Genomic DNA, 16649 nt, shown 5'->3' with positions numbered 1-16649 from the left:
CAAGAGCGTGAACAAGCGAAGAGAGTTCTGATGGGATTAGAAAACAATGAGTGTTCTACACTTGAACTACAACCATTAATCTATCTCAGGCCGAACATCCGCAACAGATCATGGCGATGGAAGAAATCGCGACTCTTCTTGCCATAGATGTACATCGGCAAGCTCAAGCAGCAGATGACGACTTCAATGCTGCCGAAGATGATAAACAGTCGCTCAATACCTCCGGCAAACACCCATGTGTAAGCAAAGTAAGCCAGGATAAAGGAAAACATATTCTTGAATATGATGAGGCAGGTGAACGATTCGACTGCAATATCTCTGTGAGCATCAAGCAGATATTGCGCAGAAGCTGTTGCGCCCATAACCATACTAGCGACAATAAATGCAAGGAACACCTCAGGGACGAACCAGCCATAGCGTGCTACATTCGCTGATGTGATTCCGAAGCCGTAGAGTCCAGTGGCCGCGAACACGAGAGTTGGGATGACAAGGAGGATCCTAAACTCGGGCTCGTATCTGCCATTGTTGCGTTTGATCATGTAACGCGTGGTGAGCTCGGTGAATGCTCCAGCGACTAAGAGGCCGAGGAGACTTCCGACGAACGCTGCAGTATACATTTTGCCGGCCTGCTCTTCATTGTAGAACAAAGGTGGTCCCAGGAAAATAAGCGAGAGAATGACACCCACCATTACAGTCCAGCCGATGATAACACCTTGTATCAGACAAGCCCAAATGACTACTGGATGCAAGAAGAGAGGGAATGGTCGCAAGAACAGCTTCAAGAATGATTCGTCAGTCTTTCTTCCGTTGAAAGGAGAGATGCGCAAAGGTTTCCAGGCGTTACCCCTGACTCTTGGTGTCACTCTCTCTTCTGGCATCTTCTCTCCTGAGTGAAATGCGTCTCCGCTGAACGACTCTGTGCTTGCTGTCATGTAGTCGGTGTTGAGTCTTTCTGGTCGGTGGTATGCGACTTCCGGGCAAAGGAGTACTAGGAGCAGGAAGCCGCCACCCATGAAGATGGCGATGAAGTAGAAGGACCATTGCCATCCAATGTTGTGAGCGATCATGCCGACAAAGACGGGAGTCAAGAACGCTCCGCCGAAGAGTGAGACGTTTGCGAAAGCCATGCGCAGGCCACGTTCGTGAACGAAATAGAGGTCACCCACACAGGCGTTGATAAGGGATTCGAATGGAGCCAGTGCGACTCCTTGAATCACTCTTGCCCATAGCAAGCTGGTATAGTTATATCCCTTATGTGTCGAGCCTCCCCAGGCAGACGATGCTATCATGAGCAACGCTCCAATCAAGAAGACATGTCTCTTTCCCCAAACTCTTGCAAGCGGTACGAATAGTAAGCTGCCGACTCCAACACCTGCGAGATGGTAGGCGGTGAGAAGAGCCGCTTCTTGGAATGTGCATTTGAACTTGAGGGCAAGCTCTACCGAGTCGGCTGCTAAAAGTGGTGAAGCTGTGGTTGCGAGGACCGAGACGATGCAGAGAATAACGAGGATGACATCGCGTTGCCACAGCGGCCAATTCTGTTTAATTGTCAGTACTGTCTGCACACATTGATATTGATCTAGCCGAGCAGCAACTCCTCGGGGTCCGAGATCTGGGAATGCGATACCAGTGGATCATTCGGATCATCTGTTGGTTGTGGCACAAGTATTGTCGTTCGCGATCTTGTCAAATCATTGTCGGTTTTGTTGGTGACTTGAACAGTACCAGGAACATTTTCGGTCCTGGGCTCCAGTATCCCGAGAGCCATGTTTGACGGTCAAGAGTTGGACTGTCTCCACCAGAGATGCAGGTTAATGCGCTTCAAGTGAGAGTAATGCTGACGCGACGGCGGACAAACAGATCAACAGATCGGAAGTGTCTCATTTCGAAAGAAACAGCTGAAAGCTGAGCGCGTGCCGGCAGAAGGACGAGTATACTCTACTAACTCGATCAACACACCGACCTCCTCTTTTGGTCAAGCCACAAAACATGGCTTCAGCTGAGCATGGTACGTGAATCAACTGTAATTCGTCCTTCCGCGGTGCAAGCAAGACTGCATCCTGCAGATGACCTGATCAAGGAGCATATCTTGCTCGAGCTGCATTGTTCGGCTTTTTTGTCTGCATCTCGCTCGTCGCAAATTATGGACGAAGTTTGAGCGTGAACAGGACGGAAACACGAGCGACAAGGGTTTAGAGTGTTGACCATTTGATCCCCAAGCGCCGTTAAACTCTCTTAGAACCCCACGATCAATGTTAAACTCACTTGGCACAGTCCAATCCACGGCGCGCCGGTGTCTTGGTGTCGAACCGCCCACCCCATGGAAGAAACCACGGCTCCGTTTCCCTAGAAATTGGCTGCCACTAGAGAAATGTCAATCTGAGTTTGTCCCCTCTGTGCTGGCTCCAATACTATCTCAGCCTCCTATCTTCACCTTTGCACCAATTAGGACTCGTCTTGGTAGCAGCTCTGACTTGATCCTTCGGCTATCCTTGTCTTGTTCCAGTCCGGTCTGTGGCTTGGGGTACATGTATTTTGAGGGTATATAATATAAACATGCTCCCGCTCTCTCCTGGAGACATTTGTCTGTAGTTCCAGAAATTATCTCACCTTTCCTCAACCTCTCCCACAATCAAATCGTCGACATGCGCACCGCCGCCTTCACTCTCGTTGCTGCTGCCACTTTGGCTACCGCTCAGCTCGGAAGCATTCCCAGCTGTGAGTTCTCCCAACTGTCAGGAGCAGTGCCAAAACCAATACTGAGACAGGATTAGGTGCCACTTCTTGTATCTCTCAGGCTCTGCCCGCCAGCTGCAACCTCGACCCTAAATGTATCTGCTCCGATGCTAGCTTCATCAGCACCATCTCTTGCTGTGTTTCGACTGCCTGTGACACTTCCGGCCAATCAGCAGCTCTTGCCTATGCCAGTCAGATTTGCGCTCCCGTCGGCGTGACCAACCTCCCTACCGCTGCATCGTGTGCCTCAGGCTCCGCCTCGGGCACCAGCGCCGCTGCTGTCGCAACTGCCACTGGAAGCTCTGCATCAACCTCTCTCTCATCAGCGACCCAATCTCTCTCATCCCTCGCCTCGTCGGCTAGCAAGATCGCATCCTCCGCCGCATCTTCCGGAAGCTCTTCCGCCCGCTCGGCGACCAGCTCCGCCGCAAGCGCTGCTTCAAGTGTAGCTTCCAGCGCAAGCTCTGCAGCTTCAGCACAGTCTACTGGTGCTGCTGCTACCATGGGTCCTGCTGGTTTGGCCGGTGCTGTTGCTCTTGGCGCTTTTGCCCTCCTGTAGGGTGCTTACTTCGAGTTATCGCTTGATGGATTGTTGCTATAGCCTACGAGCTTTTGTTTATATGTAATACACGAAAATGACTATACCCTTTTATTGAACGTACACGCTGCTGAAAGTCTGCCTTGTTTATGTGTATAATGAAGTCAGTGTCAGGATGAGAGGGAAGACTTGCACAATGTTGCATAGAAGCTGGGAGATTCACCGCCTTCAAGGTCAGAGTTCTGCCATATGACGTGAGCGATGGCTACACGCGCCAGCTTCGGTGCTTCACCAAAGAGGCATTACAGCCATCCATCACTCGTGATGCCCCGTCAATTCTCGGTATAATCCAACGGATCTAGCGCCACTTCTCGAACACAATGAAGCGCCAGCGCCGAGTAGATCGCGACGCGTGATTCGAAGTCTTGCAACACACGCTCAGCCGAGATCTCTTAAACCTCTCCTAGTGCTGCCCTCCGTCAGTCTCGTTCTCCTGCGACAGTCAGAACAGAAGCCAAGGCGAGCTGTAGTAAAGCACGGCTATATCTCATATCAACGGACTTGGAGTGGAATCTGCAGAAGAGACGATTCCGGTGGCACTGCTTCAGATTCAGAAAGGCTTGTGTCTCGAGACAGCTGCAAAGTGTAACAGTGCTTCGCATAGAAGAGGAGATCACACAGCATTGCACAGCTGCTACGCCACGACATGTGACACCTTTGCCAAAGACATAACTCGGAATCCCAACAGTCAACCTCGAGTACCTCAGCGCTATCCATGAGAATAAGACTACAAGAGTTGGAGAAGGACAAACACACAATCATACGCCTATAAACAGACTTGCTTGATCGAAGTCGGCCAGAAGGTCATCCCACCCTGAGGCGCTTGATCCAGGAGCCATGTTGATGAATTCTTCCCACAGCTTGTCAAGCTCAAGGTCCGGAACCGGATCGAGTGAAGTATTCCACTCCGGCGGCCCATGCGACTGAGCTACCTCGTTCTGAGCAGGAGGAACAATTACCATACCAGTGGGCTGCACAGCTGGCGTCGCTGTAGATTCAGACGGTGTCAGGTACTGGTTCTTCGGTCTAGCGTCTTGCAGCTGGATCTTATGCTTGCGCAATAAGTCCATCAGTGCAGTAATGAAACGGTTGGCAGCCGGCATCTCCGTCCTAGACTCTTGCAGCATCGAGCATGCCTCCTTGAGCTCCGCTCTTCGACTCTGGTCTTCTGCTTCGCTAGCCGATTTGTTGAAACACAGATCAAGCGCCAGCGTAAGTGCCGCCATGAAGATGTGGTATAGGACGAAGTTGAGCCTCGTGATTGGGAGCACCGCGTCTCTCTTCTCATGACGCAATAGTCGACAGATCTCGATACACTTCCGGACAGATTCCAGACATGCTGTCCGCGAGACATTGAACCTTGCGTTCGTCGATCCACGAATAAGGAATGGTCGATGAATTCTGCTCCGATGGCAATGAAGCCCTTGCTGTAGGAGATACTTCTGCGTCGCCAGCTGTGGATACTTGCTGAGATATGGCTCTGTTCGTCGGCGACTCTCTTCGTCAAGTTGAAAATAGAAAGGTAGGTCGTCTTTCAGTCCTGCAGTCCGTTTCTCGAGAGCGACAATTTCGTCGTAATCGACGCTGTTGACGCCAGAGGCTAGTGGGTGGACGAGATCAGCCAGGATACGGCACATTTCTCCTCCAACCGTCCTGACCAAAAAGTATGACATCTCGGTCGGTTCAGTGAGCGGCTTGTCGCTGGTTTCCTCTTCGTGGAGAAGCTCATCGTCGTTGATATTCATGGGTCGATTCACATGGGCATGTCTTGGATGAATGCTATAGGTACCTTCCTGTGGGCTGGGCATGCTCCCCAGCAGCCTTTTGCACACCATCAGCAAGAGGCTCTTACGATACGGTCGATGGGAGGAAGCAGGGATTCGTTCGACTCACCAATCCGTGGTTGCGAGATACCACCAGATCCTTCTCTTTACCTCGCCCTCGATCTTGTTTCCTGGCTTGACCCTGGATGGAAGGTCCAACACGTGTATGGACAAGTCCTTAGCGAGAGTTATTGAAGTACAGTGGAGCAGCCAAAACTTCTTGGAAAGCCCTTTTGCAATCAGTCTAACGACGATTACAGCACGAATTATTGCACTTACCTTCAAAGTTTTGCATCATCAAAGACATGATGATAGTAGCCTGCAGCTGTTCAATCGAAGTGGTTGTGGTACGCTCGAGGTGGTCTAGGATGTCGAGGGCGTTTTGTTTCCAACTCGTGGATAATCGGTTGGCTTCTTGTGAACCAGGAAACACACTCTCCGGCCATTCAGCGAGTGCTTGGAAGTATGCTCCGCTGACGAAGATGCTTAACAGAAGAGCAGCGTGTGAGAGACTAGGAGCCTGGCCACGGACGATTCGACAGTAGGTCTCGTCAATCAAAGCTTCAACCGTCTGCCTGTGATAGATGTGGTACCATGACCCGAGTGACTTGTCGTACGACTGGAAGAGGATATTGGCTTCTTCCCTGGCAGGCAAACAGATGCGGCGAACAACTCTGCTGCCTTTCACGGAAATATTGGTCAGGATCGGATCCTCGAGATTGAGGTCGAATGCGATCTCCGACACTCCGGCAGAAGTGAATAGGAATTCACCTTGATTATCGACAGCATCTATTCGCCGCGACGCAGTGATGTCTGTAGAGCGAAATTCGTCTTCGCGTTGTCGCTCGACATTGGCTTGTGGTGATGAATCAGATCTACTAATGGCATGAAATATATCATTCTGTACAACGTCCTCGTGCATGGTCAGTAGAGGTTCAGGTCCGGCTTGCGTTTTATCTCGGCGCATCTCATTGCCATTCGCCAGAACAATGTTTTCAAGTTTTTGAAGTCGCTCCAATACTTGTGCTAAGACCGAGTTGTCGGAAGGTACGACTGAGCTGCTTCTGCTTTCAGTCAGCGTCGCACGTCGCAATTATGCCTCTCGGCGAGCAGATCACACGTGAAGCTGTCTCAAGGCACAGTACATCTTGGATCTGAAGCGTTATCATCGAGAAAGATCATTCCATCAACTCCCTGCGCCAGTGTGGTCCGTCCAGAAAATGACCATGCCTTGCTACAGCTCGACATCTCTGCTTTGTGCGTCGGAGGGATGAGTTGACAGGTTAGCACACAAGGAGGTAGGTAATCGTTCTCACCTTGCTTGACCTGACACTCGTGGCATAGCCTCAGGAGGCTCACAATTCAACCCGCGCGATACGCAGTTCGAACATGGAAACGTGCGGGAGCATTTCAGCTTCTTCCGGCGGCACACTCCACAGGACACTGGATCCTGACGACGACGTGTAGCCTGTGGCTCTGCGATTGTACTCGTTTCAGGGGCCGAGCGCTTCATCTTGATTCGACCGGAAAGTCCAGGGAGTGAACAAGATGTAAGTCCATGATAGAAAACAGAGAGCTGAATCCTTCCGTGGACTTTCCGTGGAGAGACCATGGTCCGTGCGAGTTATATCAACATGTTCATGCATAAGTATGCAACTGCAGCTGGACAATGGTTTCTAGACAGGCTCCAATCATCAAAGCAACTCATCAGTCTTCGAGAGTCGTCACAATGTCTCACATCGACAAGAAGATGCTTGCTGAAGCAGAAATCCAATCAAGCGACACATCCATTCATGCTCGAGAAGTTAAGGAGCTTAACAAGCGATCGATATCGGTTCTTGTTGGAGCTTTCTGTGCCTTCTTCTGCAGTGTCGGGTTTTTCAATGCATTTGGTCTCTTTCAGGAGTACTATCATGCCAACCAGCTATCGAACAAGACCGAGTTTGACATCTCATGGGTATGTTCGAAGATCAGCCTGGCTCACGCATCAGCAGCCACCAGATGATGTTTCCCCGGAACGGTCATTTCCATCCTCAACCTATGCTAACTGTTTATGCTCTTCGCAGATTGGTAGTTTTGCGATCTGCGCCATGTATCTCAGCTCTCCTGTAGTCGGTATATCTTACGACAGGATTGGCCCGCACATGCTTTTGTAAGCTGGCTCCTGTTCCGCAGAATGACTACTCGACTCTAACACCGTCTATCTAGATGTATCGGCACTGTGGGTGTACTCTTCGCAATTTTCATGGTCTCACTGTGCAAGGAATACTATCAGATCTTCCTCGCGCAGTCTTTGGTCTTTGGTGTTAGCTCCGCCTTCTTGGTTACTCCATCTTTATCGACCCTCACCAAATACTTTCGCAAGAATAGAGCTCTTGGAATGGGGATCGTTGTTGCCGGATCGTCGACTGGAGGTGTGGTATGGCCAATTGTTCTGGACCAACTGCTCAATCACACCACACTTGGCTTTGGCTGGACCATCAGGATTGTTGCATTAATCATGTTACCACTACTCACTCTCAGCTGCCTACTCGTTCGTGCGCCAGCTATTGTTATATCCCATCAGGACGAGAAAGACGAAGCTACTACGGCGAAGCCGAAAGCTGATTTCAGCATCGTCAAGAAACCAGCATTCATCCTCTGCTGTGCTGGTATGGCTATCGCCAACCTCGGGATGTTCAGTCCTCTCTTCTATGTGAGCTCTTATGCTGTATCTCTCAACATGTCGACATCATTCACCTTCTACCTCGTCTCTATCGTCAATGGTGCTTCTTTCTTTGGACGAGTGCTGCCTGGTATCTTAGCTGACCGTTATGGCTGCTTCAATCTCCTCTCTTCCGCAGCTCTTACCTCTGGTATTGTTGCATTCTGCTGGACCGGAGCAACAAATGTCGCTGGCGTTACAGTTTGGGCCCTCACCTATGGATTTGCTTCCGGGGTGAGTCGCATATCTTTCCGAATGAGGCTCCTGACATGTGCTGACGATACAGGCTATCATGAGTCTCCAGACAGCTTGTATCGCGCGCCTGGCGACACCCGAAACTATGGGTACTGCTATGGGTCTATCGATGGGAAGTATAGCACTAACGGTTCTTTTTGGGACACCTATCAGTGGGCAGCTCGTTGGACAATATGGCTACCTTGAGCTCAGCATGTTCTCGGGATCGACCCTGATCGTTGGCGCAGTATTAATTGGGTGTGCTCGTCTGAAGCAGGATAGAAAGATGCTGTCAGCTATCTAGACTGAACAGTTGTATATGAAGACTTTCTACTTTGGTCCGGGACATGCCGTAGAGACGGAATCATCTGGACGAATGCTCAGCGTCTACGAAGGTGGAAATGTATTTTGAGTCGTTACCGCCTAACAACCATCGCTACTAAGATCAAACTGCCGCAGTCAGGCCTTCAGATATTTCTTCATGTCCTTCTACTGTTTTATTGACCCGATTGTCACTCGTGCTCGTGAAAAACACATCGTCGCTACAAATTATCTTGTCAATTGGACGACCCTGACAGTGAAATCCGAGTGCACCGATGACGTAGAGCAAAGTACCACATCCTACGCGCCTCTGTCTCTTTCTTGTGTCTCAGCTCACGCGATGTCCACCAATCGACCGCGTTTATTCCACCTTATTATCGATCGGTCTGCTCCTCTTCAGGTCTAAAACGCTACGATGACATGGCCACTCGACCTTTCTGTCGGACTTTGGCCGCGTAATCCCTCATGAGTTTAGACTGTTTGAAGCCTAGCAGTCTCGACAGGCTCACACGCCATCATCCACCGAGGAAGAATAGCCAGTCGCGCGCATAGGCAGAGATAGAGTCAACGAACACGTATGGATGCCCTTCGACCACGCCCTCACGATCGCGCTGGCATCACAAAACCCAACCCTGCCGAGACTCGCCGAGCCCTGGAGCTATCTTGGCCTCCACCTCGGTCAAACCTCCGCCAATGTGCTAGGCAGCGTCAGCCATGCCCATAACAAGACAATATTGATCGATTTCGCGTAAGCCAAGTCGTCACAGCCGAAGGACTTTGAAGAGATGGGAAGAAACTCAGGGTCAATACCGAGCGTGGCCATTGGCGTTCATCCTCTGCGTGCTCAGATTGGTGACACGGTGGCGCACTTTATCTCTTGTCGAGAGAAGATTTTACACACTGCTCTCTGCAACAGATAGGTTAGTAACGTGGTTGATCTCCCTCAAGGGAGCATCCGGGAATGTTCAACACACCCCGCGGCCCCATGGGGGTGTCACTCCACACAGACCCCCAAGAAGCCGAGAACATAACATGCCATGGCCTCTCAGATATCTGCTTGGCCTAGCAGTCAGGGACTGCAGATCTTCTAGGCGATATAATCCTCCATCATACTCGATGTCCTACTTAACCTGCTGGTGTCGTCCTATAGCTTCATCATCTTTGGGCACGTTCAATCAACATGGCAAACGAAAAACCTCCCTTCAATGGTGTCAAGGGTGCTGGCCCGGAAGGCGAGACTGACAAGATTGATGTCAAGGATGAGAGGAGTTCCGGTGCCTCTTCGCCTGATCGCTTGCAAGAAGCCACCTTGTGGGAAAGACAACGCGACCCTTATCTGGGAAAATCCGAGCGCGATGTCATTGTCGATCTGGAAGGTCTGATTCAGCGATACGACCTGCACGACCTCAAGGACGAACTTACTCGTGGTGCTCGCTATGCATACGATCGCGACGATACTGATCGGTTGAACCCTACCGAGCATGAGATACATTGGATCGCAAAGGAGAAGAGTCCGGCTTTCAAGGACAAGTGGGCCCAGACGAAAACTATGTACTTCGTTGCATGCAAGTACCTGTATTCAAGTTTTCAAGAAGAGCAAAATGAGCTGACACACCACAGTCCTCTGCGGATCTGCTGCCATTGTGCAAGGCATGGACCAAACTGCAGTTAACGGAGCTCAGCTCTTCTATTTCGAAGACTTCAATATCACAAACAGCTGGATTCAAGGCCTGGTAAACGGTGCTCCGTACCTCTGCTCTGTTCTCATCGGTTGTTGGACGTCGCCAGTTCTCAATAAATACTTTGGTCGTCGTGGTACGATCTGGATTTCCTGCTTCGTCTCCGTCGCTTCCGGGGCTTGGCAAGGTGCGACTTTTGGAACATGGCAACTCTTCGCCTCACGTTTTGTCGGAGGCTTCGCTATTGGTGCCAAATCTTCTACTACACCCGCATATGCTGCAGAGTGCTCTCCGCCTCGGATCAGAGGCGCCCTAGGGTCTCAATGGCAGATGTGGACTGCGTTTGGCATCATGTTAGGCTTTGTTGCCTCTGTAGCCTTCTACGGTGTGTCCGCAGAAGGATATTCCGGACTGAACTGGAGATTGATGCTTGCCTCCACCAGTGTTCCGTAAGTACTATAGACATGATGCCTCGCCAAGTCACATGATATTGCGCTAGCTGAGACTAACTTGTCGAATAGTCCGATCATTGTTTGTTGTATGACCTTTTTCGCACCAGAGAGTCCACGCTGGCTCATGAGCCAAGGACGCTATCGTCAGGCCTTCTCGTCGCTTTGCAGACTTCGTCACTGCCGTCTGCATGCAGCACGTGATCTGTACGACATCCACATCCGTCTCATGCTCGAGAATGAGCTCAAACCAAAAACTGCTTGGGCCAGAGCCACCCAGTTGTTCGCCGTCCCTAGAAACCGTCGCGCTGCGCAGTCAGCCTTCTTTGTTATGTATATGCAGCAATTTTGCGGGGTAAATGTCATAGCCTACTACTCGTCCCAGATCTTTATCAATGCTGGGTTCGGGGAGCGTCAAGCCCTTCTTGCCTCTATGGGAACTGGTATCATCAATTGGTAGGCTTCACAGGCTTCAGAGGCTTCAAACCTTGACTTTGCGACGTACACATGCTGATATCAGCCCAGGCTATTCGCTATCCCTGGCATCTTGACCATCGACACTAAGGGTCGTAGGTGGCTCTTGCTTGTTACGTTTCCGTACATGTCCGCCTGTCTTTTCTTTACAGGGTTCTCATTTTACATCCCCGAGACAAGCACTGCACGTATCGGATGTGTGGCAACCGGTATTTATCTCTTCATGGTGGGCTACAGTCCCGGCATGGGTCCTGTGCCGTTCACATACTCTGCAGAGTCTTTCGTAAGTTCTTGACTACCACTCCCTTCCATATCCCAGGCTCAGTACTGACACTCCATAGCCACTTGCAGTACGTGATACCGGTATGGCGTTCGCAACAGCTACTTGCTGGGGCTTCAACTTTCTTCTTGCATTGACATGGCCTCCTCTGGAAGAAGCATTCACTTCCCAAGGCGCTTTCTGCTGGTATGCTGCCTGGAATTTGTTTGGCTTCGTATTTACCTGGTTCTGTCTGCCTGAGACCAAGGCTCGACCGCTTGAGGAGCTGGATGCTGTGTTCAACATAAGAACGAGAGATCATGTCAAGTATCACTTGATCAAGACGCCTTTTATCGGCAAGGGACATGTTAGTAATGACTTGGCGGATGTCGCGCAGATCATTGAGGGTAGAGATATGAAGGGCCATGTCTAGTTGAGACCGCGAAGCAATTCTGTCAATGCGATTGAAGGAGGGAGAATCATCAAGTAGTAATATGTCGAGACATCGAACACGAAATACGAGGTACAGAATGGCCCTCTCTGTGAGCGACGCCAAAAAGAGGTCCGGGTCGTCCAATTGTGAGTGCACATGTACGAAGGCAGGCTTCATGGTACCGAACATGACCGTCACCCCGGGGATAAAAAAACCGATCATTTATGAAGCATCTCGTATCAGTGGCTGGAAGTGCAAGGCGTACCTCCACGGGAGGCGCTCCTCCACAAGCCGGCCATCGATCCCGGTCTTGGCGAGCTCTCCGACCTCAAAGGTCAAAGCTTTCTCCGGCTTCCACAGCTAAATGATGCACAACGGTCTGGTTGTTTCTCCTAAATGTCATGCCTCGTAAAGATACGAAGCAGTCCTGGGTAGGATTGACACTGCTATGTGATCAAGGTTTTGATGTCGTGTCGGACGCTCTGCGTGTGACCTGGAAGACGGCTCTAGCCATTCGACCGACCGTCGAAGGCCTCCAAACATGAGAATACAAAAGCATCACCTTGCCCAGTGTGAACGGTGTCATCCATTCTGATATCAGTCCCTCATCATGCCACTCAAGTACATTTCCACTTTGTTGCTTGGTCTCGTCGCCATCACCGTCGCATCTCCTTTGTTGGACGTGCGTGCTGTCTCTCCGTCTGTCACTCTTTCCTCTGGTGTGGTTGTGGGAACCGCAACTGCTGTACTCAATCAACCGAGCGTCACGGGACTTGTTGATGCCTATCTTGGTATACCATATGCAGACACTCCCAAGAGATTTGAGCCTCCTGTTGCGTACTCAGGCTCTTGGACAACACCTTTTGCTGCTCAGAAATTTGGAGATGCTTGCATACAGCAAATTAACACTACTGGTAAGGCTATATCTTCTCCACCTGTGCTCGCATCCAGCTAATGATGGTCGTATAGACTACCCATCTTCCGAGAATTGCCTCTTTGTCAACATCTATGTCCCCCCAAACACAATCCCATCTAGTCAGAAGCCAGTCATGTTCTGGATCCATGGTGTATGTCCTTTCTGTTCATCTTCAAGATTTATACTAACAATGTCTAGGGTGACCTCGCTATCGGCGCTGGTTCCAATGTAGAGTTCAATGCTAGCTCTCTTGCTGTCAATCATGATGTCGTGGTTGTCACCTTCAACTATCGCTTAAGCAGTACGCTGTCCCTCTCACAGCATTAAACAAATCACTTACCATGGCAGTCTTTGGTTTCCCTAATGCACCCGAACTCCGATCATCTACACCCAATCCTGGCTTCCTCGACCAGCGTCTTGCTCTACAGTGGGCTCGAGACAACATCAACGCCTTCGGTGGTGACAAATCACATATCACAATTTTCGGTGAATCAGCTGGTGGCTACTCCGTTGCTCAGATCCTCGCTCTTCCACCAAAGCCTCTACCTTTCGTGGCTGCCATCATGGAGTCGCCTATATATCTTCTACCTGGCGATGGGAGCAAGAACTGGAATAACGTCAGCTCACACTTTGGTTGCGATGTCAATTCATCTCTAGCGTGTCTGCAAAAGGTTGATGCCACAGAGCTCCTCAACTACATCAGAAGTGCTGGTATCAGTCTGCTTTGGCCTCCTGTCACCGATGGTATTACACAGGCTGGTAGCATCTCGGACGCCATATCCGCCGGTTCATTTGCTGATGTGCCTGTCTATATGGGTACCAACACGCAAGAACTCGATGGCTTGTTATCTGCTCTTGGTCTTGGAAACGACAACGCGAACAACGCGACTGCGATTCTCACTAAACTCCTTGGCACCAATATCACAGCACTCGTGGCACTTGTCGGCCCCAAGTATAATGATGACCCTCCTGTAGACCTCATTGGACAGATCCTGACAGATCTTCTATTCACCTGTCCCGTGGCTAGGTTTGCTCGGGAGCTTGCACTCAACAACTATGACACTTGGAGATACTGGTACGGCCTAGCCACTGCCACTTATGGTTCCAAGTATGTTGTCCATGCATCCGAGGTCGCTCAAGTTTTCGGCTCTTACCCTCTGGCAAATGAAAAGGGCGTAGCATCTGAAGATCAAATTCAGTTGAGTGCCTTAATGCAGACTATCTGGACAGATTTTGCAAAGAACCCATACGCTGGACCTGGTTGGCCGAAGATCTCGAAGAGTGTGAACAACAAATTTGGGCTTCTGGGTGGTGCTCGTAACTCAAGCGGTCTTCAAGTTATTCCTACCTTTACTGCTGACTATCCTTGTGGTATCCTTGACGGTCTTGCCGCCACAGGTAAGGTGGGGATCTTGGAGGTCGGGACATCTTAGGGGCAGCGACAAGTGATGGTCACCATCCGTATGCGAGGGACGGTCACGGACGTAGCTGCTCGAGAGCACAAACTTGTCCAGTCTCATATAAATGTCGCGGTAATACGTCTTTCAATCGACAAATTCACAAGATCTGACTGTGCCTTACTGCAGCTCGTCATTGCTCTGCATTGATTGCTAGAGGATAGGATCCACACAGTTCGGCACATGGGCATATTGTGAAATTCATAAATTCATACAACTCAACGTAGATCACCAGCTTAGTATGCCAGCAAACAATATAGCAACAGCTCCCACGGCAGCAGCAGCCTTTCCACTCCCCGGTCTCTCTGGACCCATGCCTGTTGATGCAGTCCAGCACTTCTTGTACTGACTATTCACCGCCGCTGCTGAGCCGACCTGGAAACTCATGATATTGTATGGAGCCTCGTAACAATCTCCATTCCCTGAACTTTGGCATGTCCAACCCAGGATAGGATGCACGGTCTCTGCAGAAGCATTCGTTTGTTGACAATTCCGTCCGCTAAACACTTCAAGCAGGCGTGTGGCATCTTCACCTTGGTTCGGTGATGTCACATTTTGTTGTTGGTACCAGACTCTTGAATAGTTGAGTTGGTTTGAGTATGCATCCGTGTTGAAGAGACGCCAAGCTATTTCCTCGTAGGGGACTGAAGATTGAGGTGATTGTGTCGTACGAGAGCCGTAGCTGCTTGATGTGCTGGAAGAAAACAGATCTTCGAGGTTGAAGCATTGGTATGTGGCAGGAACGCTGCTTGTGGTGAATGTGACGGCTTCCGTTGAGCCATTTGTCGCACAGGTGTTCAGTGTGGATGGTGAGAATGAAAAGGTCAAGTTTGTGCTGTTGGATGTAAGTATTTGTCCAGCCGAGTGCAACACGTGCTTACTTTTGTGCCAGAGCTTGTGCGGCGAAGGGAATCGTAAGTAGCAGCGACAAGAAAGTCATATTGATGGTAGATTGTATTGTTTGAGTGATTCAAGCCAGATTCAAGACGCGTCAGTGGAAATTAAATGAGATGCAACTATCCGGCACGTCCGGGAAGACAGTACATATAAGCAGACCACACTGCTCCGAGGAAGTCAGTCACACGATGAGTTAGAAAAAAAATAGGCAGCGTCCATGACCGAGGTGGCGCAAATCGAAATGCAAAAGTCAGTCAGACATTTACGATCGCCATGTGAGCGTGATGCGATATAGCCAAGATACCAAGGCGCGATTGTTTACTTTGGACAGTAGAAAGAAAGTTTCATGTTCCTTTGGGGACGAGTGGAAGGAGCTTTTGGGGCCCCGCACTCCGGATTTACCGCAAAGGTCAACGGTGTAGCAATGGAAGCCGAGGACAATCTTTCGATCCAACCAAAACGCCATTTTCTATCACGAGATTTCTGGAAGGATGCAGAAACTCGGGATCTACTGTCGGTCATGTTTGATAGTCATATATCATTGACGCTGAACAGGCCCCAGATAGGGACCATGCTGCGAGGGCAGACAAAAATCCTCCGTTGATCTTCTTACGGCCGGACTCTAAACAGACAACATCTCTTGGCTCTTGTTGTCGATCATCATACCACGTCGTTTCACGCGTGCTTGAGTGCAATGATCGCTTGGTTGCTTTCGAAGAGTCTCATCGGCGAACCACCGGTACTGTGCATCACGATAGCTAGCACGACGACGCTTGAGTCATCGAGAGCTTTGCTTCTTCATACGAAACTCATCGTCTTCATGTGCTGAGTTTGATCAATTTTACTTTTACTCTGAGAGCGACATCAATGTTCAGAAATGCACTGTGTTTCCTCGAAACAGAAGAGCTTGTGCCGTGTATGACTGACACGACTTGTTCTGGTGATAGCGCTGCGGTTCCTGGAAAGTGTGGTGTCGCAAGGCAGCTCCCAATGCTCGGCACAAGACATCGTTCCGGGAGCGAAGAGGTCTGAAGATCATATTATTGCAAATCCTGTTATAGGGACGACAAAGCAGAACGAAACACCTCCATCCTGCCTCCTGTTCAGCCGCTAGGACCATGGGTCTGGGCACTCAAGTGTAGCAAAGGTATTGTAGGAAACAAGTGGTTCCACAGACAGAAGCAGACTTGCACTCTCCTCTGCAAATGCCACCCTTGTTGCCGTTATCGGCTCCCTCTGAACCAAAGCAGGCTGATGAGCACCCGCCAGCATCTGAGATGGGGTTAACTCAAGGAAAAGTGAAAATGCGTATGGATTACTGACCAGACCAAGGGCCAACAGGACCACCAGAGCCATCTTCGCAAGCGGGGACATCATTCTGTCGCTTCTCAACCGGCGTAGCCATGGCCATAGTAGCGAAGATGGCGAGAGCAATGATGGAGAATGCAGGCTTCATAATGATGTCTGGACTTTGGGTTGACTCGATGAAATTTTGAGTGATGGATAATATGGACTTTGAGAACGCAGGAGAGGTGTTGCGGTTCAATCTGCTCGGGCATAGGCAGCATTAAATGATCCAAACCAAGTAGCATGTAGTAGAGCTTGCACTGTGTTGGACATGGTGATTGAGAGCGAACATGTCATCATCCACAGACGCGTCAAGCATTCA

General features: G+C 50.2%; 7 protein-coding genes across 7 annotated transcripts; 4 read left to right on the top strand and 3 right to left on the bottom strand.

Moving 5' to 3' along the window:
- Positions 1-80: 80 nt before the first annotated feature.
- AUEXF2481DRAFT_5255 (uncharacterized protein) lies at positions 81-1768 on the bottom strand (the record flags this gene model as incomplete). Its single annotated transcript, XM_013487937.1, has 2 exons — positions 81-1538; positions 1628-1768. 2 exons carry the CDS (start codon positions 1766-1768, stop codon positions 81-83), a joined length of 1599 nt encoding a protein of 532 aa, XP_013343391.1.
- Positions 1769-2303: 535 nt separating this feature from the next.
- Positions 2304-3426, top strand: AUEXF2481DRAFT_80059 (uncharacterized protein). The gene is made up of 2 exons (XM_013488161.1): positions 2304-2718; positions 2775-3426. Exons 1-2 carry the CDS (start codon positions 2646-2648, stop codon positions 3293-3295), a joined length of 594 nt encoding a protein of 197 aa, XP_013343615.1. The 5' UTR covers positions 2304-2645; the 3' UTR covers positions 3296-3426.
- Positions 3427-3808: 382 nt separating this feature from the next.
- On the bottom strand, positions 3809-6694 carry AUEXF2481DRAFT_40259 (uncharacterized protein). The gene is made up of 4 exons (XM_013488063.1): positions 6474-6694; positions 5437-6221; positions 5228-5387; positions 3809-5155 (listed from the first exon to the last, which is right to left on the bottom strand). The coding sequence occupies exons 1-4, from the start codon at positions 6668-6670 to the stop codon at positions 4093-4095; spliced, it is 2205 nt and encodes a 734-aa protein (XP_013343517.1). The 5' UTR covers positions 6671-6694; the 3' UTR covers positions 3809-4092.
- A 192-nt stretch (positions 6695-6886) lies between these two features.
- AUEXF2481DRAFT_29730 (uncharacterized protein) lies at positions 6887-8399 on the top strand (the record flags this gene model as incomplete). The annotated part of the gene is made up of 4 exons (XM_013487989.1): positions 6887-7114; positions 7152-7309; positions 7366-8095; positions 8148-8399. 4 exons carry the CDS (start codon positions 6887-6889, stop codon positions 8397-8399), a joined length of 1368 nt encoding a protein of 455 aa, XP_013343443.1.
- A 1197-nt stretch (positions 8400-9596) lies between these two features.
- Positions 9597-11710, top strand: AUEXF2481DRAFT_5251 (uncharacterized protein; the record flags this gene model as incomplete). Its single annotated transcript, XM_013487936.1, has 6 exons — positions 9597-9999; positions 10037-10544; positions 10617-11000; positions 11070-11113; positions 11171-11301; positions 11360-11710. 6 exons carry the CDS (start codon positions 9597-9599, stop codon positions 11708-11710), a joined length of 1821 nt encoding a protein of 606 aa, XP_013343390.1.
- Positions 11711-12082: 372 nt separating this feature from the next.
- Positions 12083-14059, top strand: AUEXF2481DRAFT_89063 (uncharacterized protein; the record flags this gene model as incomplete). The annotated part of the gene is made up of 4 exons (XM_013488171.1): positions 12083-12624; positions 12680-12777; positions 12825-12927; positions 12975-14059. The coding sequence occupies exons 1-4, from the start codon at positions 12321-12323 to the stop codon at positions 14057-14059; spliced, it is 1590 nt and encodes a 529-aa protein (XP_013343625.1). The 5' UTR covers positions 12083-12320.
- A 252-nt stretch (positions 14060-14311) lies between these two features.
- Positions 14312-15023, bottom strand: AUEXF2481DRAFT_5249 (uncharacterized protein; the record flags this gene model as incomplete). The annotated part of the gene is made up of 2 exons (XM_013487935.1): positions 14312-14918; positions 14965-15023. 2 exons carry the CDS (start codon positions 15021-15023, stop codon positions 14312-14314), a joined length of 666 nt encoding a protein of 221 aa, XP_013343389.1.
- Between the last annotated feature and the right edge of the window lie 1626 nt (positions 15024-16649).

The sequence above is a fragment of the Aureobasidium subglaciale genome (assembly GCF_000721755.1).
Source record: "Aureobasidium subglaciale EXF-2481 unplaced genomic scaffold scaffold_11, whole genome shotgun sequence".
Taxonomy (NCBI): Eukaryota; Fungi; Ascomycota; class Dothideomycetes; order Dothideales; family Saccotheciaceae; genus Aureobasidium; species Aureobasidium subglaciale.
The sequence above is the reverse complement of the archived record's forward strand: the minus strand, read 5'-3'. Positions and strand labels throughout refer to the sequence as shown.

Coding starts and splice junctions, on each gene's coding strand:
- AUEXF2481DRAFT_80059 (XM_013488161.1), top strand. CDS start 2,646: ATGCGCACCGCCGCCTTCACTCTCGTTGCTGCTGCCACTTTGGCTACC. Junction 2,719..2,774: donor GCTCGGAAGCATTCCCAGCT/GTGAGTTCTCCC, acceptor AGACAGGATTAG/GTGCCACTTCTTGTATCTCT.
- AUEXF2481DRAFT_40259 (XM_013488063.1), bottom strand. CDS start 6,670: ATGAAGCGCTCGGCCCCTGAAACGAGTACAATCGCAGAGCCACAGGCT. Junction 6,222..6,473: donor CGAGTGTCAGGTCAAGCAAG/GTGAGAACGATT, acceptor GACTGAAAGCAG/AAGCAGCTCAGTCGTACCTT. Junction 5,388..5,436: donor GATGATGCAAAACTTTGAAG/GTAAGTGCAATA, acceptor TGATTGCAAAAG/GGCTTTCCAAGAAGTTTTGG.